This window comes from Stereum hirsutum (genome assembly GCF_000264905.1).
Source record: "Stereum hirsutum FP-91666 SS1 unplaced genomic scaffold STEHIscaffold_8, whole genome shotgun sequence".
Taxonomy (NCBI): Eukaryota; Fungi; Basidiomycota; class Agaricomycetes; order Russulales; family Stereaceae; genus Stereum; species Stereum hirsutum.
In genome coordinates, this window is record NW_006763138.1 from 327,608 (window position 1) to 354,833 (window position 27,226).

Sequence of the window (27,226 nt, forward strand, 5' to 3'; positions counted from 1 at the left end):
AAGGCAGGCTGCAGAACGAAGTGCTTGACCCGCGACGCGAAACACGCGCCGGGCTCCTTAATTGACACGCTGTCACACACGTCACACACGTTCCTGCACCGGGTGAATCCGGTGCGAGTCACGCTACAGTCTTGTTGTGGCAATTGGGCCACAGAGACACCGATTGGGAGGTACGGTTGCGAGCCATTATAGCAAAACACGTAGAAATACACATTGGAGACATGTCCCCAACAAAATACAATGGTGATAAATGCTTCGAGCATAGAGAAAGCAGACATCCAAGAACGTTTCAAAAGGTCAAGAGGACCTGCCTCTCCACGGACAAATAATGTACACCCTTGCCACTTCGCGGACCTCCATGCGTCCACCCTGTCCAGGTTACACTTCCTACAGTCATAATGCACAGAAACGCCCAAAACATCCAGGATCACCGAGCATGCAGGTACAGTCGCTAGAAGCGGTTGTTAAGATGGGGAACACGGAACTGGCCACTCAACCGCTTCTCACGACCAAGCTTGAGGAAGCTTTCACCTCTGCCCTTCTGTGCTGCAGCCCCTGGCCTCTGCGGCAGGCCCCGAATTGGAATCGTGAAGCTGCTGGGCGGTCGCTGAGACTGAGGGCGTTCTGAGGCGGCCGAAGGCGTCATGGGGAGGCTGGGAATCATTGTCGTTGAACCGTGCAGACGGATAGTCGAAATATGTTTGGCCGGGGGAACCACGAGACTGGACGAATCGAGGTCGATGTAGGAGAACCGAGGAGGGTCCTCGCCGGATTTAGAGGGCCAATCTGTGTCGTCGGGATTGTTGGCGAAAGAGGCGGGGGTGAAGTTGTCGCCCGCGAGAGCGGAGATGACGCTCACTGTAAGTTTTGCGTTGATAATGGAAGTGAGCTTTCTGGCCCAGAAGGAAGAGCGACAAGGTATACGTACGATAATGAGCGAGCCCCTTGCCAAAGTTGAGACGACAGAGAATACCCGCAACGAACGTGAGGAGTAGGAGGATGTACGCCGTAACGGTGACGGTTGCGAAGAAGGGCCAGATGCTGAGGTAGAAACGATAGAGTGGAGAGAAGTACATTGCGGTCCAAATTCCTGTCAACGCGGCTCCCGTTGCGATGAAACACCAGAAGAAAATCCGGGCTTCTCGCCGGATGGAGTACCAGCCCTGCAAAAGCCGGATTAAAATCGGAATGCTAGGATATAAAGGGAAAGGAGACACGTACGAGGACGATCCAGACGAGCTCTAGCTATAAGGAAAGACAGGTCAGTGGTTGCTCGAACGGATAGAAGAGTAGATACCGTACTACGACGGAGACGACAAAGAGGGCAAGGTAGAGAGTGTAGCTAGTCATGTCGGCATCATGTAGATGCTCGCTCAGCCTGTTGATCCATAGAGCAGTACCAGCAATCATGAAGAAAGAAGCCAGTTGCATAGTCATATAGAAGGCCAGATAGATCTGGATCAAACGGGGTTAACACATACGACCTCAATAGTATCTGATTCGAACCTTGTAGATGCGGTTAATTTCTGGAGACGCTCCGACGCTGTTGAACGTTTGCCGCTCATACATCTGAAATATGGCACATTAGAGTGGTGATCGTACGATCAAAAGGTGTGGATATACCAAGAACAATTTCCACGAGATGAGCCAGGACATAACCAGAACGGTGCAATTGACGATGAGGATAGGGACCTGGCCATTCACGGTCAATACACTTTTCCTGTCAGCGTGAAGACCGAACGTACAGAGTGGTTCAAACGGACGTCCCACCAGCCGTTGAGGACATCGACACCATCACAGGCATCTCCGACAACAAACTGGACGTATTGGGACCTCATCTTGAGCTGACTGTGCACGTTGAAACCGGCCCATGCAGTATCAAGAACGTGGCTGGCCAAGGCGGCAATACTGCGAGGTCGTGGAGACGATGAGCGAGCCAATCGTTAATGGAAGTCGGAGAGCTTACAGATGTGGGATTGAATCTGTCAAGATCTGAGCACAAAACGATTTGAGTGAAGACATGTGCGCGACGCGTGAAACACACGTACCGCGGTAACCGAGAGGATGAGAAGCCACAGTTGGAAGAACAGGGTAGCAATGTCTTCGCGCTTGCCGTCGTGGAATCTGTTTGAACTTGTGAGAACATTCACTGCACGTCGCAATGGGGAGAGGAAGCGTACGTTTCCAATATCCATGGCAGCGACATTGCACACCGATCGCTGATGGAACTCGAGTTCGTTGTCACTGTAACGTCGTCCAAGAGTTTGCTCGACTTGGGTGATGAAACGTCAGCTGTTCAGTAGGAAATAGAACCAAGTGAGTGAACAGACACACCTTTCTCTCTGCGCGAGTCGCATAGCTCTGCGTCCTTTCCTCCACGTGAGGCGCTGAGATGCTGAGACAATCCTGGAAATCGTCCGTAGGGATGGTCGAGCACAGTTGGAGCATATCATCAGAGATGATCGTAAAACCAGCCGTGACGTTGTGCTGCGCGAGGATAGCCTCAACGCGGTCGACAACCGTTATATCATCCGCAAGGGACATGGATTGGAGGATGAACTGGACTGCGAACTGGGCGAGTGCGAGAAAGAAGTAGCATGCTATGAAGCGAGAAAGAACCAGGCGAAGGCGCTGGTAGACGGGCGAACGTGAACGGTGGCAGCATTGGCGAAAAAAGGCAAAAACTTACAAGTTGCTCTGCCTTAGCCTTGACCTGGAACCATGCTAGCATATTTCCGCAAAACGGAGGGCGAAAGGAGCGGAATTGCCAGTAAAGGCAGCCAATGAACAGAGAAAGGGAAACGGCTCAGCCGGAGAACGAGTTGAGAGCCTGCTCCTGTAGACCAGCTAGTTCAGTGCGGAGGAAAGAAAGAGGACTGAGCGGGGTCGAGAGAAGGAGGTGGGGGGCGCCAGCTCGCTTCAAATGCGTGGATTTCGTAATTATTTAAGCATCGAAACTGCGCAACGGGAACAGATGCCATGGCTACGAGTACACAGTGTGCATCGATACAGTATCGCACAAGTTCGCTTTGAGTTCGCTGCTGTGGTCTCGGTGTGGCGAAGACCGCAAAAGACAAAAGGCGATCATTGACAGCAATTTGCAGAATCGTAGTCGCAGTCGCTTTTTTCTGCGATGGGGCTTGCGGCTTCTTCTGACGCAACCGACTCCCATAACAGGTTGTGAGCGCCACGACCACCGTCCTCTGGCCGCGGGCCACCCTCCACTGTAAAGCAATGTTTCGAGATATCTCCATCTCAAAAATTGTACAAGTGATTCTAGTGTGTTGTTGACACACTCACAGTCCTAAAACCCAATATTTAAGTGGCAGCATCGAGGCTGGCTCGAGGACGAGCACTGTGGCCCCGTGTGGAGTGGCCCGTCGGAATGGCCGGGGACAGCTCCGAGTGGAGCACAGGCTTCTCCGCGAGAAATCTGGGTGCGACTACGATTCTGCAAACCGCTGGAATAATTGATCGGCGAACATCTCCTCGGAGGCGTCAAAGAGAACCCAGATCGGGGGATGCTGGGCGGGTCGGAAGGATGGTCGGGAGACCGGCCGGGAGAGGGCACGGACGGGGCCGGAGGGTCGATGACTTCACGAAAAGGCGGGCGCGCTGCTGACCATCTCCACGACCACCATTGGGAACGACGACGCCAGGCAGCGCACCGTCTAACCACTCTCCACCATGCTCAACAGACGAGCTCTCCTTCGCCTCCGCCCCTCTGCGACGGGCAGGTACAAGCTCGCGCACGTGTCCCAGGGCTCCGTTCTTGTCCAGCGTGCCCTTGCGACTCCCGCAAAGGCACCTTCTCCCAATGACCCGTTTGCTAACGGCACCAATGCGTACTATGCAGAGGAGATGTATCGTCACTGGAGACAGGACCCGTCCTCGGTACATGCTTCTTGGGATGCTTACTTTAAGGGCCTCGACAAGGGCCTCGGGGCAAACGCCTTCCAGCCCCCACCCAGATTCCTACCAGCTCCCGCAGATGGTGCACCAGCTCTCCATGCTTCTGGTGGTGCTCAGCTCGATGATCATCTCAAGGTGAAATTGCTTCCGTCTCTTCATCCCTCCCCATCCTCACATCCCGACCACAGGTGCAACTTCTCGTCCGTGCCTACCAAGTCCGTGGACATCACGTCGCAGAACTCGACCCCCTCGGAATTCTCGATGCCGACCTCCAGGACGTCAACCCTCCGGAACTCGAACTTAGCCATTACGGGTTCTCCGAGCGGGATCTCGACAAGGAGATCACCCTTGGCCCCGGTATCCTCCCCCACTTCATGACCGATGATAGGTCAACGATGCCACTCCGTGACATCATCAAGACCTTAAAGAGAATCTACTGTGAGTTCTCTTCTTGCCTCGGATCCAAGTCTTCTCTGACACCACTCCACATCAGGCGGTGCGGTTGGCATACAGTACATCCATATCCCGGACAAGGATCAGTGCGACTGGATCCGTCAACGCGTTGAAATTCCTAAGCCTTGGAACTACACTGTCGAGGAGAAGCGCATGATCCTCGATCGCCTTATGTGGTCAGAATCATTCGAGAAATTTATCTCGATGAAGTACCCCAACGAGAAGCGTTTCGGTCTTGAAGGTTGCGAGGCCCTCATCCCCGGTATGAAAGCTCTCATCGATAGGTCTGTCGATCATGGCGTCAAACATGTCACCATGGGCATGCCCCACCGTGGCCGTCTCAATGTCCTCGCGAATGTCATCCGGAAACCCATCGAGGCTATCCTCAACGAGTTCTCGCCCTCCACCGAGGACTCGGATCCCGGAGGAGACGTGAAATACCATCTTGGTGCAAACTATATTCGTCCCACACCCTCTGGAAAGAAGGTCGCTCTTTCTCTCGTTGCGAACCCGTCCCATCTTGAAGCCGAGGATCCCGTCGTACTCGGCAAGACTCGTGGCATCCAACACTTTGAGAACGACGAAACCAACCATGTCACTGCGATGGGTGTCCTTCTTCACGGAGACGCTGCGTTTGCTGGCCAGGGCGTCGTCTACGAGACCATGGGCTTCCACAACCTCCCTTCTTATGGTACTGGTGGAACCATTCATCTCATTGTCAACAACCAGATCGGTTTCACCACTGATCCTCGCTTCGCCCGCTCGACGCCCTATCCGTCGGATATCGCCAAGTCTCTGGATGCTCCCATTTTCCACGTCAACGGCGACAATGTCGAGGCCGTTACCTTCGTGTGTCAGCTCGCCGCCGATTATCGTGCCAAGTTCAAGAAAGACGTCGTTATCGACATCGTCTGCTATCGTCGTTACGGACACAACGAGACGGACCAGCCTAGTTTTACGCAACCCCGCATGTACAAAGCCATCGAAAAGCAGCCCACTCCGCTCACCCAATACACCAAGTTCCTCGTCAACCGCGGCACGTTCACGGAGAAGGATATCGAGGAGCACAGGAAGTGGGTCATGGGGATGCTAGAGACTGCCGCCAACGCTGCGAAGGACTACGCCCCAACTAGCAAGGAATGGCTTTCCGCTCCCTGGCAGGGCTTCCCCTCTCCCAAGCAGCTCGCGGAGGAGACTCTTCCCACCCGTCCTACTGGTGTAGACGAAGAAACGCTCAAGCACATCGGTCAAACCATCTCCACGTATCCTCCGAACTTCAAAGTCCATCGCAACCTTTCTCGTATCCTGAACGGTCGTGGCAAGACTGTCCAAGAAGGCCAGAATATCGATTGGTCCACCGCTGAGGCCCTTGCATTCGGCTCCCTTGCTCTCGAGAAGAAGCATGTGCGTGTATCAGGCCAGGACGTCGAACGCGGCACCTTCTCTCAACGTCATGCTATCCTCCACGATCAAGAGAACGAGGCCCAGTATGTTCCTCTCAACAATCTCGGCAACAACCAGGCCCGTTTCGTCGTCTGCAATTCTTCCCTTTCTGAGTTCGGCGCTCTCGGCTTCGAGTTGGGATACTCCCTCGTTTCTCCTGACGCCCTGACTATCTGGGAGGCGCAGTTCGGTGATTTCGCCAACAATGCGCAATGCATCATTGACCAGTTCATCGCCTCGGGGGAACGCAAATGGTTACAGCGCACCGGTCTCGTCATGAGTCTTCCTCACGGTTATGACGGCCAGGGCCCGGAGCACTCTAGTGCTAGGATGGAGCGCTTCTTGCAACTCTGTGACGACCATCCTCATGTATTCCCTACAGCAGAAAAGATCGAGAGGCAACATCAAGATTGCAACATGCAGATCGTGTATCCCACCACGCCTGCCAACTATGTGAGCAATTTTGCTCACCCGCCGAGAACGGTTTAGCTGATCCTCTGGTCTACAGTTCCATGTCCTTCGTCGTCAAATTCACCGTGATTTCCGCAAACCGGTTTGTTCAGCTGTTTTCTCCTCATAGACATGACTCTCACCTGACCCATGACTTCAGCTCGTCGTGTTCTTCTCCAAGTCTCTGTTGCGCCACCCTAAGGCCCGCTCGTCGCTGGATGAGATGACGGGCGAGACGACCTTCCAGAGATACCTCCCAGAGGAATCTCCAGATCTGGTTGCCCCCGATCAGATTAGACGACACATTCTTTGCACTGGTGTGTAGTTTCCTGCGACTGACTCCTTATCGGCCATATTTAACCACACGATTGTCCAGGTCAAGTTTATCAAACTCTCCTCGCGGAGCGGGAGGAGAAGGGTATCAAGGACGTCGCGATCAGCAGGATCGAGCAGATCTCACCTTTCCCATACGATCTCGTAAGTTTTTCTTCATTCACAGTACCTTTGCTCTTCACTCATCGCGGTGCCACAGGTCACACCTCATCTTGACCAGTACCCGAACGCAGACCTTCTATGGTGTCAGGTTAGAACCTCATCATATTATACGCTTGCTGGTGGCTCATGAACCGTTGTAGGAGGAGCCGCTCAACAATGGCGCCTGGACTTACGTAGGGCCCCGTATCTACACGGCCGGCAAGGAGACAAAGCACCACCAGGGCAAGTACCCTCTCTACGCCGGTCGGGAGCCAACGAGTTCCGTCGCCACCGGAAGCAAGGTAAGCCTTGCGTCCTGCAGGCCGATACGTTTTCATCTTACTGACACTTCATGTCTGCCCGTTTGTAGATCCAGCACAAGAAGGAGATCGAAGCCTTCCTTGCGACCGCTTTCGGATCATGATTGTTTGTCTGACGGTTCTATGGCCTTGGCGGTTATCGTGCATCATATCTTGCTTTTCTCGTGGACAGTTAATAAACGTTTCCTCTTTTCGCACTCTCGTTGTGAACTTTGTGATCGTGTGCACCATGTGTCAGCAGGGTTCGAATGAGAGTTTGAATGAGAGCTGGTGTCAAATTCGACTATCGCATTGTGGGGCAACTCGGTATGCTAGGATTTCATGAGAGTACATTGTCTTAGATCGAGCCATAGTAGATGTTGTCCGACCGGTGCGGGGGCTTTGAGCAGACTCGTTCATGATTACCACCGAACAACCCTCCTACGAGTTGTCTACGGGCGATTTTGGGCGTATCTAGCTCCGAACTCTGAGAGGGCGAGTACACTAAGAGGGGAATATATTTAAGACCCCAACTATGTATCCATCGCTACAACTCGCACATGTCGACCGAGAAGTACAACTTTGCCAAGGAAATGTACAGAAACTAGATTGTGTGTTGAGATATACAGAAATGTACGACAGAATACAATATATACCACCAAGCTCGAAGACTATATGCTGCCTGCAATATGCGTGAAAGGTCTCGCTCAACCGAACATCTACGGTCTCATCTGTGAAGTAAGCCGCCACCGCCCTCATCCACGTAGCCTTGTACATTTACATTGCTAATTCTTGTCTCTCGAGGCGGACTCACCAACCGGCTTGTCCGAGAAGGTCAAGAGGTCGGTAAGTGAAGCAATGTGATCGCCCTAGGGTTTCTTATGAGCGAAACGCCGCGAAAAATATTCAGATCAACGTACCTTCTGTTCTAGAATGTCAATTACTTCACGCAGATGGTCGGCTAGAACATTGCGTTTGACAACGTTCGAAGTGGGGTCCATGAGCTTGTATTGGTCCGCCAACTCGGTATAAATCCTGTTATACAAAAGATGTCAATTTTGATGAACGAGAGGTGGTGAACGATATCAAAGGCACATACCCTTTGTAATGAGTGAAATCATCTTCGAGCTCCCTCAGTACCTTCATCAGCACGGTCTGCGGAGGTACGCGGTCCTTTGGTGTGCCCTTTGCTAAGAAGTCGAGGTTGTAGGGATATGTGTCCGCTGCCTTTCCTCTTAAACCAGCCCGTCGTTCACCGGCGGTTTCCACCTCTTCTCCATCCTCGAACCCTTCATCATCCTTCTCAGCGTCGCTATCCTCCGGGGCCTTTACGCGTGTTTTAGCCCCCTTTCTTCTCTTCGTGGTAGACCAAAGCGCCTCGCCAAGACTTTCACCAGTAGAGTGCGCACGACGACGACGGCAAGTTCTGCAGGTCTTGACGTTATGCTCGGGGGCCGAGAAAAACATCCGTTCGAGACGTGTACCGCGGATCTGAGGGAAAGGTGCAGCTGCAGGAGCTGCCACCTCTGGCTCTTGACCACTTCGCGCAGAACGACGAAGTGGCATAGAAGAGAAGTCGCCGGCTGGCTTTTTGCGTGATTTACCGGCGGCATGAGATGGAGTCGGGGCTGTAGGTCTACTATGGCCCTGAATCTGGGACGGGCTGGAGCAATGCCTTCTTAATCGCTGAGACGAATGCGACAGAGCAGGAGATGTTGGTCTACTTCGTTGTTCTTCGTCGATATGACTGCCATTCCATGACACGCTACGTTCTGAGCCAGTGCGAGGCGACGCACGACCAGCAGGTGCTGAATGTTGAGATGACTGGGAGTGTGCACTAGAATGAGAGTGTGAGTCGGACATGCGAGAATACGATCGCTCAGAGCGCCGTTCTTCCATCTCGACTGAGATACGCTCGAGCTCGTTGGGATCGACGTAGTGACGCCGACCGGACTGCCCTATGTCGACGGGTCTGGATGGGGGAGAAGGCGGGGCAGAATATGAAGGATCACGCGATTCCAACATCGACTCGCCATGGTACTCCGGTGCTTGCACTTCCCTCTCATCTTCAGTCTCGATGTCTGAGTCCGGCCGGTCGGTGTACAGACGTGTTCCAGGTTGACGAATCTCTTCAGGCTCCGTGGCTTCTATACGGCCTCGATCCTGGCGGCTTCGACGTTCGCGTAGGCCCTCCTCTACAACCCCCTTCAGAACCTCTATCTCGCCAGCGACCTTCTCGACTTCGGTGCGAAGACGATCGACGTTGCCTACTTTCTCTTGGAGAGTATGAGAGTCAGCTTCCCGCAACGTGCGGAGTTCGTCGAGGAGACGTTGGTGTGAAGCGAGTTCAGTGGTCAGGCGCGTCATGTGGCTCCGTAAAGTTTGGATCAAAGCCTCTAGTGCTGCGTCACAGTTAGCGTCTCTAATATACATGACGGGAAGGAGCAAGCTTGGACTGACCTTTCTTCTCCTCGACAGCTTGCTTATACCTTTTCTGAACTTCCGCCACATCTTCTTCCGCACGGCCTTTGCCCTTGGTTCCACGAACGGCTGTATCCGACCGGTGCATCTGCTGGCGCTTGATGATATCCTCGCGCTGCAAGACGCGTTCGCGTTCGCGTACAACTTCTTGCTTGCACCCGTCCAACTCGCGTTCGAGCTCTAACATGCGGTGACGAGAAGTAGTGTTCTCGGAGTCGAGATGGGCGAGTTTTTGTTGTACGAGAGCTAGTGTGGCTATCAAGCGGGCTATAGAGGATTTTCAGCAAGATAGCCGCTTTGCTATTGAAACGACAAACCTTTGCCGTCGCCATATTCATCATGGTTGTCTTGATAAGGATAGTGATGTAATCTAGCCTTTGAAGGACTCTCAATAGCGCTGGTGAGCCCTGTCACGTCCGGCAGGTAGACCGAGTTATTTGTTCCTCGCTTTGGAAAAAGTGATTGACCTGTTTGCGCCAAGGTCAGCCTAGAATAAAAATTGAAGAGAGAACATATCCGAGATAGTACCCACCGTGCACGCGATTGGGCTTGAGGGTGCTGTGTACATTGGGGCCCGGGACAAAATCAACTTCACTCTGCATAGCATCTTGATAGACGTCCCATCGGCTCTGCTCGGCTTCTATATCACGAGCGAGCCCACGAGCAAGTTTGGTAAACTTGGAATTACCGGTGGAAGGAGTTGGAGGACGGATTGTAACCTCGGGGTGGTGCGTTTGATGTGATTGGGGGCGGTGGGTCTTCTTGGCGCGAGGAGTTGGTTCTCCTTCGGCGATGTGCGAAGAATATGCAGCCTTGACATGCCTTCGGAGGGGAGCGAATGCTGGTGAAGGGGAGCGAGCAGCTGGAGATCGAGGTCGTTTGGGGGAAAAGGCAAGGTGTGAAAGGGCATCGGAAAGCTTGGGTCTCGCTGATGTGCTATGGTCGGGCGTGTCTAGTTCGGAGGTCGATGATGCAGAAGAGTTTGGTGAGCGAGAAGGGTGCATGCGGGTAGGTGTGGCTCGTGAGTCCTGGGGCTCAAATAGGCGATCGAGCTCAGCTGTGTTGTCGACAATAAGAGGGTCGAATGGAATGGAATTCGACTTTGAATGCGTTTGCATGGCGGCGGTCAGAGAACAATGTGACTTCTCGATAATGAAGGTACTCACAGGAAAGTTCCTAGATCGCGTGCGATCCGCATCGAAGAGACTGAATTTACTGTCAATGTTGGCCACGAGGTCGTGAAGGGGCCTGTCCGGGTCGTATTCCGCCCCGCTGAGGCTAATGTCACGTCTCGCACCCCTGCCACCGAGGCCAGCGCTGAGAGTAAGAGCGCTAGCATGATGAGCGGCAGTGGACATGGTTTCACCGCCGTATGGATTGACACCGTCTTCGTCCTCGGCGGTGCGATAGGACCATGCGTGGAGATGGCTGTAGCGATCGTCTGCGTCGAACTCGTCACGAGAAGGATCCATTGAGTGAAAAACAGAGAAAGGCGCCGAGGGTGCAGAATTATGACGAGGGTATTCGAGGGAGTAGTCTTCTGGTGTGGACGAGAGATGGAGAGAAAGGTCAGTGTGCTGGAGATTGTGTTCGAGCTGGATACGATGCTGCTCCTGCTCGTCGCCGCGGATGCTGAAATCAAAGCGAGAGCCGCCGGGCATGGTAGATATGGGGCTGATAGGGAGACACCGAGGGAGAGAAAGAAATGCAAGACGGCGGGCTGGCGAACGAACGAGAGCAGCAACCTGGAGGCGATCAACAACCGAATCGCGCCAAGACGACGCGCCGTCACAGCTCGTCACGCGCCACTCCGTCACGTGTGCACTTGTCATTTTCGCCGGTGTGGCAAATTCGAGGCAAATTGCCACACTTCCTGTACTACCACATCTTCTCTCGAACTCTTCTCATCACCCATGGAGGACACACCACACAAAGCTCATCGACCAGCACAATCAGGGGCCAAGGCCGACAAGAAAGGCAAGGCAAAGGAGAAGCAGCACGGATTCAACGAGAAGGTCTTTCGCTTCTACTGGCTTTCTGGCCGCGTCCTCATCTTCGTTTGTATTGTAGGCTTTTGCCCCGAAGTCGGGTAGACGGGCTGACCGTCAGGGCAGGCGTGCAGCTGAGAAGGATCAAACTCGTCTACATGTCCCTCTGGTTGACAGGACTCCGGACGACCAACCTCCTCCAATCATAGTCGCCGTTGTTGGTCCTCCCGGAGTCGGTAAAAGCACTCTCGTCAGGAGTCTCGTCCGCAGGTATACCAAACAGTCCCTGAACGAGATTCGTGGACCAGTCACTGTCGTCAGTGGTAAGAGGCGAAGGCTGACATTCATCGAATGCAACAATGACCTCAACTCCATGATTGACATTGGCAAGGTCGCTGACCTTGTCCTCCTCATGATTGACGGTTCCTATGGCTTCGAAATGGTGCGTCCGTGCCATTACCCTCTGTTCTTCTTACCTTACAACCTACGGCGTGCCCTAGGAAACATTTGAGTTCCTCAATATTCTACAAGCCCATGGTTTTCCCAAAGTCATTGGCGTCCTCACCCACTTGGACCTGATCAAGAAGGCTGCTATTCTCCGGGATACCAAAAAGGCACTCAAGAAGCGCTTTTGGACAGAGATCTATCAGGGCGCAAAACTTTTCTATCTCTCCGGCATTCTCAACGGACGTTACCCCGACACCGAGATCCTGAACCTATCCCGCTTCATTTCCGTCATGAAATTCCGCCCACTCGTCTTTCGCAACTCTCATCCTTACCTCCTTGCCGACCGCTTCGAAGACCTAACCCCACGAGAAGAAATTCGTTCGTCTAAGGGGAAGTGTGACCGGACGGTGACTGCGTACGGCTATCTCAGGGGAACAAATTTGCGAGATGGGACAATGGTTCACATTCCGGGTGTTGGAGATCTGCAGATAAATGGTGTCACTGTGTTGGCAGATCCGTGTCCGTTCCCAGACGCGGATTCGGAGAAGAGGCGCAAATTGAGCGAGAAGAAGAAACTTCTGATTCATGCTCCCATGAGCGATGTTGGTGGAGTCATATACGACAAAGATGCGGTGTGGGTTAACGTGCCCGGCAGCTTCTCCCGCGGGAATGCGGATGGTCAGTACCCTCTCACTACCCGACCACTTACATTAGCGCTTATGCTTGTTCTGAATAGTTCCGCAGGGTGAGGGAGAACAGATGGTCATGGATCTTCAAGACATGGACGAGACCCTGGAAGACGTCGTCGCCCGCAGCCAGATACGACTGCTTGGATCATCATCAAGAAACTTAGTCGTCGACCCGTCCTCAAGCCGCTCTGTCGACGATCGTGTGGAACCCGAGTTCGCGGATTATGAGGAGGACGAGGATAGCGAGGACGAGGAGTCGGGGAGTGGTTACGAAGATATCACCGACGGCGAAGAAGTTAACGACGGTGCGGAGAACGACTCACAGGTATTCCACGGTGGAAGGACGTCTCAACGGACGGGACATCGTCCTGTCGATCGGTTGAACAAGGTCGGTGCGCGGGACGTCGTCGAATACGCGGACAGTGACTCGGACATGGGCGGAGATGACGAAGACGGTCAGGCTGTAGGCAGAGAAGTGATGGATTCTGAAGACGATGAGGGCGGAGCTGAGGATGGAAATGAGTCTGGTGATGGCGAGGGTCAGGAAACAGGCGAGGCGGACGTCCCGCGGTGGAAGGCCAACATGGTGGGCAAGGCGGTCGCCTCGTTTGAGCTTGCTCTTCGTGCGCGACGGAAGGAGGATTGGACAAAGCTAATCTATTCCAGCGAGCTCGCTCCTTCGCAGATTCTACGAAATCGCGCAGAAACCGAGGAGGAGAAACCGAACGGCATGGATACCGAGGAGAACGAAGACGAATTCTTCAAAGTTAAAACGGAGCGCGGTGATCTTGACCTAGACGTGACCTCTCTCGACATGTCGAAACCCCTACCTCCGACGGATATCTCAACGGAGTGGGATGATGAAATGCTCGACTCGATACGGAGTCTTTTCATCACTGGTGATGGGAATGGCGATGGCGATGACGACGGCGCAGGTGACGGTGAGGGACGGGATCCAACGCAAGACGATTATGAGGATGCAGAGGGGGGAAGCGATTATGAGGATTTAGAGGGCGGTCAAGGGGCAGAGGATAGTCGCCCGGTGAAGGACCTGGGGGAGACTCGTGCTGCAGCTCTCTTCGCCAAGAAAGAGGCTTTGAAGCGCAAGTTCGACGAGCAATACGACGATCCAGAAGCATCAAAGCAGGACTTCTACGATGAGAAAAAGGACGAAATTTCCCGCCAACAGTCGCTCAATCGCGCCGAGTTCGAAGGTGTCGATCTGGAAACTCGAGCTCTCGTGGAAGGCCATCGGCCAGGATCATATGTTCGCATCGAGTTCAAAGACGTCCCTTGCGAAATGGTAGAGCACTTCGATCCCCATCGGCCACTCATTGTTGGTGGTCTTCTCCCTGCAGAGGAACGGTTTGGTTTTGTCCAAGTCCGTATCAAACGACATCGATGGCACGCACGCACTCTCAAGTCCAACGATCCCCTCGTTTTCAGTCTCGGTTGGAGACGATTCCAGACGGTCCCGATATACTCTCTCGACGACCATTCCATCCGCATGCGTATGCTCAAATACACACCAGAACATATGCATTGCTACGCTACGTTTTACGGCCCGGTCGCGCTTCCCAACACCGGCTTCTGCGCTTTCAACTCGCTGAGTGCTGACACTGCAGCCTTCCGCATATCGGCGACAGGCGTAGTGCTGGATATCGACCGGTCGACACAGATCGTCAAGAAACTTAAGTTGACGGGCGTACCTTTCAAAATCTTCAAGAACACGGCTTTCGTAAAGGACATGTTCACCACTGCTCTCGAGGTGGCAAAGTTCGAAGGCGCAAACATCAGGACCGTGTCTGGGATCAGAGGCCAAGTCAAGAAAGCGCTCCCGAAGCCAGATGGTGCATTTAGGGCGACATTTGAAGATAAAGTACTTATGAGCGGTGAGCAACATCTATATATTTTCCGATGATTTTATGGCTAAGTTATCCTCGTAGATCTCATATTTTTGCGTGCGTGGTACTCTATCCAGCCTCGCAAGTTCTATAATCCCGTCACTTCTCTGCTGTTATCGAACGGCGTTCACTGGGCTGGTATGCGTCTTACCGGTCAAGTACGGCGCGAGCAAGGCTTCTCCGCACCCCAGTCCACAAATTCGATCTACAAACCTGTCGAGCGACCCGCCCGCAAATTCAATACTCTCAAAATTCCTCGCAAGCTGCAGGCATCTTTACCATATGCATCCAAGCCGAAACTGATGAAGCCGCAGAGTCATCAGACCTATCTGCAGAAGCGAGCGGTCGTGCTCGAGCCGGAGGAGAAGAAAGCATTGGCAGTCATGCAACAGATTCGGGCTATCAGGAAGGACCAGGTAATCAGACGGCGAGAGAAGCAAGATGCGAGGAAGGATGTAAAGAGAGTGAAGATGGCGAAGGAAGAGGCGAAGAAAACGGAGAAGAAAAAGGACGAGCGCAAAGAGGCTATGCGTATGGCAGGAATAAAGAGCAAAAGAGAGGCCGACAGAGAGGTGGGAGGAGCACGGAAACGGCGTAAAACTTGATCTTCCCCGCGTATTGCATTCTTTTAGCTACGTTTGGCAAGGCTATGGATGTAGCCAGTCCTGAATACAAGCATACAGCGTACTACAACATCCAACGACGCGATCATTCATTCGCAGTGGTCGTAGAGATAAACAAACGATAAATAGACAGTCGTAATGGGTCATGACGCGTTCGTGAAGGACATAAGATCTGCAGTTGCAAGTCAGCAGCAGCAGGGCACATGATAGAAGTAAATGTAGAGCGGGGAAACAAAAGTCGAAGAGAAGAACAAATCAAGATACCATGCCAACGATACAGCGCACGTCCTCAGCGCCTCACGTCCTCGCTCGCTTTATCTGTCACATCTTTCCAAAAAGAATCCCAACTTTGACCAACTCGAGCGCCGGAAGGACCTGTCGCGTTGTACTTGGGGAGCACAGGCGATGAGTTTGCGGCGACAGGAAGTCCGGCCGGTTCGATATTGCTGGTGTTGATGAGAGCATCCTGCTGAGCCACAGCGACGCGATCCAAGGCATGCATGAGCGACGCAGTCATCGGTACGGCCCCAACTGAAGGAATCGGTGGATAGGGCCTCTGACCGGGGACCATGGGAACGAGAGAAAGAACATCCGCATTACTGTTGCGATGTCTCGTGGTGAATGGGAGACTCGTCCCGGAAGAACCTCGACGGATAGTTGACCCAGCCGTGACATCCTCCCCTTCGCCGTCAGAGTATTCGGGGATAGGACCATCATCAAAGGTGCGCCCAGTATTTGTCACGCGCCTCTTTTCCCTCTGACTATCTGCCTCGAGAGTAGCCTCTGAGCTGAGGGAGAACAGATCCTCGGCTTTCGATACGGTGCGGGAGTCGAATCCGCTTGCGAGTGTCCTGGAAGAAGTCGTACGGGTGGAAAGGTGGCGCTGAGGTGGAGGCAGCGATAGGGCATCGTCCACTTTGGTCTGATCGTCATTATCGTCGTCTGAACTGAACGCGTCGTCATGGCTAAGAGGGCGGAATTTCACTGCCTCGCGCTTACGCCCACCTTTGAGACCGGGCGTGTTGGTAATTTCGGAGGCGTATGAGTGTGTCAGTGCCATGAGGCGGGCGAAGGGACGGTCTGACGATTTGCGAAGCATCCCGGGCTTTTTCTCGTATTCGAAAACGGCACTTGGGGCTGCAAACCCAGTCTTCTCCGCCCTGAGATCCTGGACAGTGGTTGAAAAAGGTGGTGGTGAGCCCACAGAAGAAAGCGGGTACTCAGTCAAGCCCGGGGAACGAGACTGGGTAAGTGGGGATGGTGTATGTCTTGCCGGATGAAGTATACGATCCCAAAACGAAGAGGTATTGGGTTGGAAGGTGCCCGCACGATCGGGACAATTGGGGAGCGAGGTAGCGTAATCGGCCAGATATGAATCCCATTTCTGCGCATGCTGAACTCAGAACAAATGCAATATGAGAGCAGATGAACGCACCTCGTCTGGATTTCCTCCGAAGCACCTGTTCAGAGTGAAGTCCGCTGCACATCCTAGCACCAGTATAAACCAAAATGCCGCACTCAAGCCGTGCTCAGCGGCTGTGCCCCAATCTTCGCCATTACTAAGCCATAATCTATCCCAAATGTCCGCCCAGGAGGAGACATGCGCCATTAAAGCAATGGAGAGGACCAGACCTAGAGCCCCGGTCGCACTGGCTGCAAGACGTATGAAATGGTGCTGGGCCTTGGCGAGGGGAAGAAGGGTGAGAATGGTGAGAATGGGGACGAGAAGTGCGACGAGGATGCGACGGGTAAGGAGAGCAGGATGGAAAGCGACGGATACGCCTAGAGCAAGTGAGGTGCTAGAAAGCATGTATTAACACATAGATTAGATATGACATCGAGGAAGACACACCCGCCCGTGATGCCTGTGAACGCGAGGGCAGCGCACTTGAACCGCCCAGCTAAGATGGCGGACGGAATGGAGGAAAGGAACCAGACAGCGACAAATGACTTGTCTGTGAGAGCGGTCGCAGAGGACTCATTGGGTATCAAGAGGGAGAAACAAGTTGAGATGTGCACTTGAAGAGACATGAGACACTGAGAACTTGGAGCGAAAGAGGGCAGGACATACAGCCAAAGCAGTATCCAACCAAGATACCTCCAATGCCGCCTTCGAGGTAAAACCGAAAGTGATTGGACTTTGTGGTAGGATATGACTCCGGGATTTGGGGAACTTCACGATTGGGTACGAAGGAACGCGATCGATCAACAGTAAGGAAAGCACCAGCGAAAGCGAGAACGAGTGAGAACAAAAGAAGGGGGAGGGCGTAAGCAAGTAGGTAGGGAGTTGTAGAGATCAAATCGATGAGCGTTACGGACGTCGTCATGTCGTTTCTCTCCCTGTCGCCTCTGTCGATGGTGGCCAGTTGTTGGCCAGTTGAAGAGACGAACTTCGGACCGAAGGCTGGCGGCTAGGGTTTGGTTTGAACTGAACGCGCTTGACCGAAATATAGGTGCCGCTATCCCTTTACTGCTTTTCACCGGCGACCACTCGCGCTATGCTACGCTTTGGAAACTCTAGGCGGCTTTTGGCTTCATCGCGCCCCTTGTCGCGGGCTTATCAGTCGAAAACGGGATGCGAGGCTAACACTATGCAAGGGATGCCCCCGCCCCTTCAGAATATCCGCATCTTGGACCTCACTCGGGTGCTCGCTGGCCCGACTGCGACGATGCTTCTTGCTGATCTCGGTGCGGACGTCATCAAGGTTGAGGAAGTGCAACGGGGAGACGACACCAGTAGGAGCATTTCTATAAAAGCCATTGAATTCTTATCAACAGCATCACCTTGCTAACCACCGCCTTATTATAGGGTCGTGGAGCCCTCCCGCAGCTCCTCTTTCTCCAGATGCACCAGAGCAAGCCTCACATCTTCCTCCAGAGTCCGCTTATTTCCTGGCAACGAACAGGAACAAACGTTCCATCGGAATAAACTTCAAGAAACAAGAAGGCCTTCGAATCATTCACAAACTAATTGAGAAGTCCGATGTGCTGGTTGAGAATTACATTCCTGGAAAGCTAGCATCAATGGGCTTGGGGTATGATGATTGCAGAAAAATCAATGATAAGCTCATATACACATCTATCACTGGTCCGTACTACATTCCCATTGCCAGTATTATTTACTTCACTCAAGTCCTTGCTTCATGGTTAGGCTATGGTCAGACTGGACCTTATCGAAAAGCTGCAGGCTATGATGTGGTTATTGAAGGAGAGGCAGGTTTGATGCACATGTGAGATATTCCAATGCTAATTGACTGTCATATTTTAATGATCAGTCTGTTTTAGCACCGGTGAACCAGACAGACCACCTTCTAAGGTTGGTGTTGCTGTTACAGACATTGCGACTGGGCTCTATGCACATGGTGCTATAATGGCAGCTCTATTGTCTCGGCAACAGACAGGGTGTGGTGTGTGGATTGACTGTAATCTTTTTGAGTCACAGGCCAGTATCTTGTGGCAGCTCATAAAAATGTCAAATTTCTAATGAGTGGTTATATAGGTTGCGGGTCTTGCAAATATTGCTTCAAATTACCTTATTACTGGTGCTCAAGCTGGTAGACATGGAACAGCCCATCCATCTATTGTGCCATATCAGGTCTTTCCCTGCAAGGATGGATATCTCATGATAGGTGCAGGTAATGAGAGACAGGTCAGTGTATGATTTTCCTTATGACTGAGTTTACTTCCTTATCATTGAGCTATGTATAGTTTGCCATTCTTGCAGACAAGATTCTTGGCCGTCCAGAACTCAGCTCTGATCCACGGTTTAGCTCAAATACTGCCCGTGTTATGAATCGTGATGCATTGATTGTCATTATATCAAAAACACTTATGAAACAAACAAGAGATCATTGGCTTCAATGTTTCTCAGGGCTTGGGTATGTCTTCACATCATATATTTATCATATATCAGCACAGGGTTGATTATGGAACAGTGTCCCATTTGGTCCCATTAATAATATTGAGCAAACTTTTGAGCACCCCCAAGCTAAGGCTAGAAACCTTGTTGTTGAGGTAGAGGTATGTTTATTCTGATCTGATATATAGGCTATGATTGATTATGGATATATTACTTCATATAGCATCCTCGTGCTGGCCGTATCAAGATGGTTGGCCCAGCAGTTTCTTATAATGGAAAGAGAATGAGTGTCAATCGCCCACCCCCTTGGTTAGCACAACACACTGATGAGGTATACATTAGTATCACATAAATTTACATATATATTACTCAAAAACATGTGCAGGTTCTAGAAGAACTTGGCTATAACGAAGATGTCATTCGCCACTTCAGAAAGGAAGGAGTAATTTCAGCTTGAATCACATTATCCTAGTTAGATCTTTCTTTCTTGTAGACCATCATGGTTATGGTTTTTGTCAAGGGAGTAGTTATTGTGATTTCTAAAAAGTATGACACTTCGAAAAATAAAAAGGAAATGAGTGGTCATCTCAACAAGGATGTGGGTTTGAGCCTTATATGAGGCAAATCTGCTGTAACCTCTTGATGTCAAATGTTGCTTGCTCTGTACATCACACTACAGGAGCTAGAGACTCCTTTAAAACTTAAAGCAATATTTCCAAGCTCTTCTTGAGTGCACATAAACACTTTATCATGGTTCAAGGAGAGATGAGATGGTACAAGCAGGTAGGCTAATGGTGATGAGCGACTCGACCATGGCTTGAACCCACAACCTTATGGGAGTATGCCGGTAGCTCTCCGAGGCAGTTCTCGAGGTGACCCTTTCCATCATTTTATTTTTATTTTTGAAGTGTCATCCTTTGTAGAAATTACAGTAAGAAGGAGAAGGGTCATTTAGTGACTTTATGGATGTTATAAGAATTCTTCACATTTACCAATGTCTTTGCTCATATGCTTTACTGGATGCTACACAAGAATGAGCTAAGAAGGAGTGGGGTTATGATTTAGCAGAGGCATGTTGTATTATGACAGAGCAGTGTGTGATCCGCTCGAAGGGTGCTATTACACCTCATGAGTGGCAGCTAGACATCACAGAGTGCCTGGTGTTAAGGATCGACTGTGAGCTGATCACACCAACGGGTTCAGGGAAAACAATTGCATTTATGTTTCCGGTATTCTACTGGGAGCAAGCTCGCAAAGAAGAGAGTGATGATAAATTGAACAAGAAGACAAACCAGAAGAAAAGTCCAAAGGTCTTGATTGTGGTCTCTCTCTTGAACAGTCTTGAAGCGGACCAGGTGAATGTCTAGACTGTCTCCATTACCTCTCGAGATCTAATGAAAAGTAATATAAGGCTTGTCAGTTCACTGAGGTTGGGCTCTTAGCAGCGGCTCGCAACGGTAAGACTTACTCTGACAAGATACTAAAGGTGCTTTCATTGTGATCTTCATTCTGTACCATCAGTACTGACTGACTCTTTCTCAGGACATAGAAGACGGCCACATCAATGTAGTCATCACCTCACTTAACATGTGCTTGAAACACGACAAATTGCGCTCTCTGCTTAACAAAGCCTGTTTCGCCAAACACATTGGAGCCTTTATTGTCGATGAGGCTCACTGTATCACACAGTGGGGTGAGAAGTTCCGTGAGATCTACTCAAAGCCCATGTCACGGCCAGGCTTGCTCGACGTCAATCTTGAGTGTCTTCCATGGCTGATCCTTGTCCAAAGGTGGAGGGGCGGGTTGAGGTCGCAGATGGTGTTCGTGAGACGGTCTGAAGAGACGAGGTTGAAGGGGTAAAAGGTAGATTGAGTCAATGAACTAGTCCAGGTGTTGACGAGCTCAAAGCTAGGGTACGTAGATAGATGCAGACCACTATATATACTACGTGGGGCGAAGAGCTGGGGAGGAGGTTCTGAGCCAATTGGATAGAATGTGAGAGATAGAAGTAACGGGGGACCGGCTAAGTCGGTTGACGAGGTAGCCGGACTCCGGGGTATAACCGGATAGCCAATCGGAAAGAGGAAACAGTTAATCCAGGATAACACGTGTTGAACGTGAGGGGGCTAATCGGAAGCGATATGGGAATGAGGAAGGAGTAAGGCCGGGGGGAGTCGGAAGTGGTAGCCAGGGGGATGTAGGGGAAACTCGGAGTGGGTGAAGCGGGATTTACGCGAGGAGGATGGAAGTGGGAAGGCTAGCAGGCTTGTAGACGGTAGAGGAAAAGAGAAGAGGAGAAAGGAAAAAGAAAGGAAAAGAAAAGGAAAAGGAAAAAAGAATATGTCCGTATGTATGCTCCTTACAGCTCAAGACTCTTTGTGCATTTGCAGCTCATACACTGTTCCTTGCAACGTCCGCCACACTCAGTCTGGATGATCTGACAGCTATCCGCAAGTCCGTCCATTTTTCAAAACCGGACATCTTTCATCTCAACCTTGGTAATGATCATGCAAACATTACCTGGCACGTTATACATATGAATGCAGGCAAATCAGACTTTGAGTCGCTTGAGTTCCTTCTCCCAAAGAACTTGAACACTGAGCGTCTTGGAAAGGTCATTGTTATGGACACTTTTTCTTCTCAGTTACTTCGTATATCTCTTGACCACATTCCTAATTAGGCGACACACTCCTGTCAACAACTCGATTAGGTTCTCTAGGTCGTGCTTGACTATTTAGGACAAAGCTAAGGAGATGCCCAAGGAAGGAAACAGACCAGAACAAGTCTGAGTTTTATTCAAGTGTATCTACGAGTTTTTATATATGTAGCTACAGAATAAAATAGTAATCATGTATGACAATGATTATTAAGTACAATGAGTCAATAATGTCGCCATAGAAAGAGCCAACAAATGAGAAAGAAAGATCTCTAAGCAACAATCAAGTGTAATAAATAGAGATCCAAGGATAAGAAAATGGCTCAGTAATCGAGTACAGTAATAAGCATGTGAGCTTTACAGAGCAGTACAAGATCAGAGAACGCTCAAAGAGGATGATAAGGAACGAGGGGGAGATGATCTCGATAAAGATCAGGGAAGTGGCCCCAGCTGGGTGGCGTAAGTAAGATCGCTGGGCCGGTAGCCAAGTCAAATCAGCGCTAATTTGCCTCGACTGCTGTCTTTGCGGTGAGGGTATTTTTGTTTTCTTTTGCTCATGCATATGTAGGTAAGAAACATATATATTTTCTTTTAATACCAGCTCGATCCCTTCTCGCTAAAATCCCTTTAAACCTTGCTATATATCTCCTTCTCTGGTGGGCACGTATACTTGCCTCGGACACGTATACTTGCCTCGGACACGTACGATAGTTGGCTGGACACGTAGAGAAGACTGCGAACACATTATTTTTTTCTGACACGGACTATCATGGCTCGGCTTGACTCTGGCTTGGCGGAGCAGACAAACTCTTAGGCTGATGTGGCAGACCTAGATGATGTGGCACTTCTCATGAACTTGTAGTAGTATAAATATCAGACCCTTGTTGTCGAGATTCTCTAACCTGTTCACTTGTATCGTACCTACAGTGTTTCAGTTGAATTCACCAGAATTCTTGATATCGTCTTGTGCGACCTCAAGATGATACCCCTCGAATCTCGACTACAGAAGAGCTCTATCATTAGAACCTTGAATCCACATCAGCTCTAGCAAGATGCCTGCCTCAGAAGAGGATATCTCATCTGAACAATCTCAATCCCAGACCAGACACCGCGTCTAGACAAACCGAGCCAGAACCCCAGATCCAGAACCTCCAAAGCCCCTTGCTGATCGTCCAAGTTGACGGCGCCGAATGACTCAATCGTTCCCCGCTTCACAAAACCAACATCGCCCTCAAGCCCAGCTTAAGCTCAGTCATAACAGTCGTCATCTTCTTTAACGACATCCTCCTCTCGATGAAGGTATGGCGATGGTTTCAAGAACGATTACAAAAACACTTACGAGGACGCGTAGCTTATGATAACTCCCGTTGTAGCAAAGACTCCAGCTGGATTTAGTAGTAAAAGGGCATAGGCATTCCTAAGGGGTGGATGAGCAAGATGGTGAAGGCTGCTGAGGGCTTCCAGGTTCCTGTGGTGGAAAGTGAAGCAGAGGGAATTGCAGAGCTGGAAGTGGAGGAGTCCAGGGTGGAATGATGCCGCCTTATAAATATTATTGAGAACCTAAATATCTAGTTGTTACGCTACATACATTCTATCCCATTTGCTTTGACATCTTTATTCAGGCCGGCCACGGGCCACATAATTGCTGTTATGACTGGGCTTAAGCTAGGCTTAAGGGCAGCGTGGGTTTTGTGGTGTGGGGAACGATCGAGTCGTTCGGCGTCGTTGGCTTGGGCAATCAGCGAGGGGCTTTAGAGGTTCTGGCTCAGTTTGTCTAGACATGGCGTCTGGTCTAGAATCGAGTTCATTCAGATAAGGTGTCCTCTTCTGAGGCAGGCGTCCTGCTAGAGCTGATGTGGGTTCGAGGTTTCAATGGTCAAGCTCTTCTGTAGTTGATATTCAAGGGGTATCATCGTGAGGTCGTATAAGACAATATCGAAAATTCTGGGTGGATTCAACTGAAATACTGTAGGTACGGTACAAGTGAACAGGTTAGGGAGTCTCGACTACAGAGATCTGATATTTATGCTAATATAAGTTTGTGAGAACTGCCACCTTCGCAGGATCTGCTATATCAGCTTACGAGTTCGTATGCAATGCCGAGCCAGAGTCAAGCCGAGCCAAGATTATACATGTCCAAAAGAACTATTTATCCATAGTCCATCATACATGTCCAGAAAGATATCATATGTGTCCAAAGTAAGTATATGTGTTCATCAGAGCAGAAGACATGTTTATAGGATGTTTAAAGGGATTTTAAAGAGAATGGGTCGAGCCGAAGTCCGAGAGTATGCCGCCTCACTAGGAACATGGTAAAGGAAAAGAAAAGGAAAAGATATACGAGGTAACAAAGAAAAAGAGTGTCCATAACATTACCCCCCTTCTACCTACGCATCAAGTTCGTCCTCAAACTTACCAGGGCCCGAGGCTCTCTACGTCCCAACCCTTGTTCAATGTTTGCACCTTTCACGTGTCTAACCTCGCCCATCACTTCTTGTTTGTCTTTTTCGCGAGACTTGGGCATGTCCTCTTGCTATGACTATGATGCTTGCAGTACCAGCATTAACGAAGGTCGGCTGGTTCTCGTGATCGATGGATGACGGTGGCGTAGTAGGGTTTCTTAGCGGTCTGTCCAAAAAAAGCCAGGGTAAGGGGTATGGCATTGGTGTCAGTGCATAGGGTGTGCTTGTAACGAAGGTAACAACAGTGCTTGCAGATGGCTGGGCTGGGGTGGAAGCAGGCTTGGGTACAGGGAGTGGGATGTAATCGAGTGGAAGGACGAGTATTCTGGGGGTGAGGTCAGGGAGGCTCGGGCTCCGCTTCCTCTTGCGCGTCTTCGTACATTTCAACGTCAGTGTCATCTCCCTCTTGCTCTGCTCCTGCAGTATCTTCTGCACCACCTCCATTAGCGTCTTCCTCATCTTCATCATTGTCATTGTTGTCGCCATTGTCATCGTCTCCTCCTCTATTGTTGCCATGCTCACTATGTGCTGCCTCCCTGTCTCGAGCGGCACGGGCGTGGGCAATGATTCCCTCAGCTCCCATGTCCTAGAGGGCCAGGGCGATGTCATTCTGTTCCCAATATCCGGCTCCAAGTTGTCTTTGCGCCAGGTTGAGTTCCTGCTTGCGTACTTCGACATGGGTAGACTGGGCATCAACCTGAGCCTGGATCCGATGGTAGGCGAGGGCGTGCACCTGTATGTCAGAATTTGCAACTTGGGCGAGTACGTGGGTGTTGTTTCTGGTGTAGGTGAGGAAATCGTGAAAATAAATGCGGAGACAGGGTAAGATGGAGATAAGATAGTTAGAGGACTCCAAGGTGGACGTGGTTCCGCTATTGGAGATGGGCTGGAGTGGAACAGGGTTCTGCGGGGTAGGGTTATTAAGGGTAAGGGACGAGACCGAGTTATCGTTAATAGGAAACAATTGGGACAAAAGGGGGAAGGTGTTCAAAATGGTTGAGCCAGGGCTTTGGGTCAAGGTTGATAGAAAGGGGTCTGGGGGTGAGCTGTTACGATGGAAGTGGAAGGACGAGCTGGTATGATGAGAGTAGGAGAACAAGGGATATAGAGGGGTGGCATTTGGCCGTGAGCAGGTTCTTCGGGTTCGTGCATAGCACTTGCACCGTTAAGATCGACAGGGATTGTTACGACCGGGCTTAAGCTAGGCTTAAGGGTGGCGTCAGTTTTGTGAAGCGGGGAACGATCAAGTCGTTCGGTGCCGTCAGCTTGGGTGATCAGCGAGGGGCTTTGGAGGTTCTAGATCTGGGGTTCTGGCTCGGTTTGTCTAGACGCGGCGTCCGGTCTAGGATCGAGTTCGTTCAGATGAGGTGTCCTCTTCTGAGGCAGGTGTCCTGCTAGAGCTGATGTGGATTCAAGATTCTGATAATAAAGTTCTTCAGTAGTCGAGATTCGAGGGGTATCGTCTTGAGGTCGCGCAAGACGATATCGAGAATTCTGGTGAATTCAACTGAAACACTGTAGGTACAATACAAGTGAACAGGTTAGCAAATCTCGACTACAAGGGTTCAATATTTATACTAGTACAAGTTCGTGAGAACTGCCACGTCATATAGGTCCGCCACATCAGCCTAAGAGTCTGTCTGCTCCGCCGAGCCAGAGCTAAGCCACGCCGTGGTAGTCCATATTCGAATAAGATATCGTGTCCGCAGTTCTTCCCTACGTGTCCAGCCAATTATCGTACGTGTTCGAAGTATGTATATGTGTCCAATGTAAGTATACGTGTCCGTCAGAGAAAGAGATATGTTTATAGAAAGGTTTAAAGGTATTTTAATGAAAAGGGGTTGAGCCGAAGTCCAGGAGTGCGTCCACCAGAGGATGTACCACCTTTATAAATGTACCTGATAGTAAGAAGGAGTTCCTTTACAAAGGTTCCTTTGGCCCAAGAATTATAAATGTCAGTACTGGGCTGGCTATTGGGGCAGCCGGGGGTGGTTCTGGGTGGCCGGGTGGCCCAGGGTGATGGGATAGGGCGTATGGGGGTGGTCCTAGGGGTAGGGTAGGGGGTAGGGGATGGGGTAGGGGTGCTGGGAAATGGGTAGGGCGGGTAGGTAGGGTGTATATGGTGGAACGGGCTGGGTTATGGATGGATAAAATGGAGAATATGGACAGAGATGATCGTAGGGTGAATAGGGATAGAACGGTGGCCGATAAAAATACGGGAAAATGGTAGAATAATAGTAGGGATGCTAGGGTGGGGGTACTGGGTACCTGGGGGTAGATCGGTAGGGGAAACAGGGTGATCTGGGGGTATTTCGGTAACTTTGTGAGTTTTGTGAATTAGGACGAACGGATCGCATTGCCAGGTGTCATTTCGATGGAATTGACGTAAAAAACGTGAATTGTGGCCCGATTTCGGCAACATGAAGGAGGACGATTTCGGGGGTTCTGACTATTTGACAAACATTGATAAATGTATAAGATGGTCAAAATCAAGTTTTGAAGGAATCGGTCCATTCATTCCAAAGTTATAGCGTAAACGGTCAGCAAGATATCGCCCTAGCACGGTGGGAGGGGGTGGGCAGGCCAGAACTGGGGATATAGCGGTTCGATTGTCTTGGTTTTTGCTGTAATGGGTAGCCCCATATCAATACTAAGTGATGGGAAGCACACCGGACACAAAAACAATGATCGTGGCCTTGGTAGTGGTGCCGCGTCTAGGGGAGGAGGAGGAGAACATCTACCCTGGGGGTGTTGCCATGGTTAGAATGTCTTGTGGTGTTGAAGTGATGATTGGACAATATAGTTTGATGTTTGGGAAGTAGATCTACTGTGCAACATTAGTCAAAATTGTCCTGCACTAATTGTGGGGCGCTGAGGGGGTAAAACAGCATATTGGGCCACAATATAATTACCGAAACACCAATTTACGCGTTTTTGGTACCGTTCTTGTTGTGGTAATTTAGTTTAAATGTACATAGACATTATACAAGCACCAGAACCACCTCTGGTCGATTCTGAAGAAAGCAAACCATGTTTTTGATGGGGGAGCAGGTGCACATGTAGTATTGGGGGCGTATATGGACCAG

General features: G+C 50.8%; 8 protein-coding genes across 8 annotated transcripts; 4 read left to right on the top strand and 4 right to left on the bottom strand.

Annotated features, from left to right (window-relative positions):
• Window positions 1–166: 166 nt before the first annotated feature.
• Window positions 167–3,093, bottom strand: STEHIDRAFT_121849 (uncharacterized protein). Its single transcript, XM_007304710.1, has 12 exons — window positions 2,690–3,093; window positions 2,335–2,631; window positions 2,181–2,272; window positions 2,049–2,124; window positions 1,967–1,992; window positions 1,746–1,908; window positions 1,624–1,692; window positions 1,507–1,569; window positions 1,303–1,455; window positions 1,222–1,245; window positions 929–1,163; window positions 167–858 (listed from the first exon to the last, which is right to left on the bottom strand). Exons 1-12 carry the CDS (start codon window positions 2,729–2,731, stop codon window positions 452–454), a joined length of 1,647 nt encoding a protein of 548 aa, XP_007304772.1. The 5' UTR covers window positions 2,732–3,093; the 3' UTR covers window positions 167–451.
• Window positions 3,094–3,642: 549 nt separating this feature from the next.
• On the top strand, window positions 3,643–7,326 carry STEHIDRAFT_168902 (2-oxoglutarate dehydrogenase complex E1 component mitochondrial precursor). Its single transcript, XM_007304711.1, has 9 exons — window positions 3,643–4,047; window positions 4,101–4,350; window positions 4,406–6,261; window positions 6,317–6,361; window positions 6,419–6,575; window positions 6,635–6,735; window positions 6,791–6,841; window positions 6,894–7,034; window positions 7,103–7,326. Exons 1-9 carry the CDS (start codon window positions 3,688–3,690, stop codon window positions 7,154–7,156), a joined length of 3,015 nt encoding a protein of 1,004 aa, XP_007304773.1. The 5' UTR covers window positions 3,643–3,687; the 3' UTR covers window positions 7,157–7,326.
• A 490-nt stretch (window positions 7,327–7,816) lies between these two features.
• STEHIDRAFT_157369 (uncharacterized protein) lies at window positions 7,817–11,173 on the bottom strand (the record flags this gene model as incomplete). Its single annotated transcript, XM_007304712.1, has 6 exons — window positions 7,817–7,900; window positions 7,952–8,066; window positions 8,131–9,427; window positions 9,492–9,779; window positions 9,830–9,979; window positions 10,045–11,173. The coding sequence occupies 6 exons, from the start codon at window positions 11,171–11,173 to the stop codon at window positions 7,817–7,819; spliced, it is 3,063 nt and encodes a 1,020-aa protein (XP_007304774.1).
• Window positions 11,174–11,425: 252 nt separating this feature from the next.
• Window positions 11,426–15,145, top strand: STEHIDRAFT_131560 (DUF663-domain-containing protein; the record flags this gene model as incomplete). The annotated part of the gene is made up of 5 exons (XM_007304713.1): window positions 11,426–11,527; window positions 11,583–11,942; window positions 12,001–12,625; window positions 12,684–14,528; window positions 14,583–15,145. The coding sequence occupies 5 exons, from the start codon at window positions 11,426–11,428 to the stop codon at window positions 15,143–15,145; spliced, it is 3,495 nt and encodes a 1,164-aa protein (XP_007304775.1).
• A 307-nt stretch (window positions 15,146–15,452) lies between these two features.
• STEHIDRAFT_168905 (uncharacterized protein) lies at window positions 15,453–17,580 on the bottom strand (the record flags this gene model as incomplete). Its single annotated transcript, XM_007304714.1, has 4 exons — window positions 17,235–17,580; window positions 17,016–17,181; window positions 16,599–16,962; window positions 15,453–16,556 (listed from the first exon to the last, which is right to left on the bottom strand). Exons 1-4 carry the CDS (start codon window positions 17,488–17,490, stop codon window positions 15,453–15,455), a joined length of 1,890 nt encoding a protein of 629 aa, XP_007304776.1. The 5' UTR covers window positions 17,491–17,580.
• A 67-nt stretch (window positions 17,581–17,647) lies between these two features.
• Window positions 17,648–19,374, top strand: STEHIDRAFT_147459 (CAIB/BAIF family enzyme; the record flags this gene model as incomplete). The annotated part of the gene is made up of 8 exons (XM_007304715.1): window positions 17,648–17,899; window positions 17,973–18,251; window positions 18,315–18,393; window positions 18,449–18,605; window positions 18,663–18,812; window positions 18,872–19,041; window positions 19,099–19,183; window positions 19,246–19,374. The coding sequence occupies exons 1-8, from the start codon at window positions 17,662–17,664 to the stop codon at window positions 19,372–19,374; spliced, it is 1,287 nt and encodes a 428-aa protein (XP_007304777.1). The 5' UTR covers window positions 17,648–17,661.
• A 1,077-nt stretch (window positions 19,375–20,451) lies between these two features.
• Window positions 20,452–21,702, top strand: STEHIDRAFT_58148 (uncharacterized protein; the record flags this gene model as incomplete). Its single annotated transcript, XM_007304531.1, has 3 exons — window positions 20,452–20,508; window positions 20,565–20,784; window positions 21,413–21,702. Coding segments are annotated over 3 exons (567 nt in total), but the record flags the coding sequence as incomplete, so codon positions are not given.
• Window positions 21,703–24,240: 2,538 nt separating this feature from the next.
• On the bottom strand, window positions 24,241–24,723 carry STEHIDRAFT_157373 (uncharacterized protein; the record flags this gene model as incomplete). Its single annotated transcript, XM_007304716.1, has 3 exons — window positions 24,241–24,306; window positions 24,384–24,465; window positions 24,521–24,723. 3 exons carry the CDS (start codon window positions 24,721–24,723, stop codon window positions 24,241–24,243), a joined length of 351 nt encoding a protein of 116 aa, XP_007304778.1.
• Between the last annotated feature and the right edge of the window lie 2,503 nt (window positions 24,724–27,226).

Bases quoted from the DNA above. Each gene is read 5' to 3' on its own strand.
- STEHIDRAFT_121849 (XM_007304710.1), bottom strand. From the start codon at position 2,731: ATGCTAGCATGGTTCCAGGTCAAGGCTAAGGCAGAGCAACTT. The intron at 2,632-2,689 runs GTAAGTTTTTGC...CCCGTCTACCAG, and splicing joins AGGCTAAGGCAGAGCAACTT to CGCCTTCGCCTGGTTCTTTC. The intron at 2,273-2,334 runs GTGTGTCTGTTC...TCATCACCCAAG, and splicing joins CGACTCGCGCAGAGAGAAAG to TCGAGCAAACTCTTGGACGA.
- STEHIDRAFT_168902 (XM_007304711.1), top strand. From the start codon at position 3,688: ATGCTCAACAGACGAGCTCTCCTTCGCCTCCGCCCCTCTGCGACGGGC. The intron at 6,362-6,418 runs GTTTGTTCAGCT...CCATGACTTCAG, and splicing joins ACCGTGATTTCCGCAAACCG to CTCGTCGTGTTCTTCTCCAA. The intron at 6,736-6,790 runs GTAAGTTTTTCT...GCGGTGCCACAG, and splicing joins CACCTTTCCCATACGATCTC to GTCACACCTCATCTTGACCA.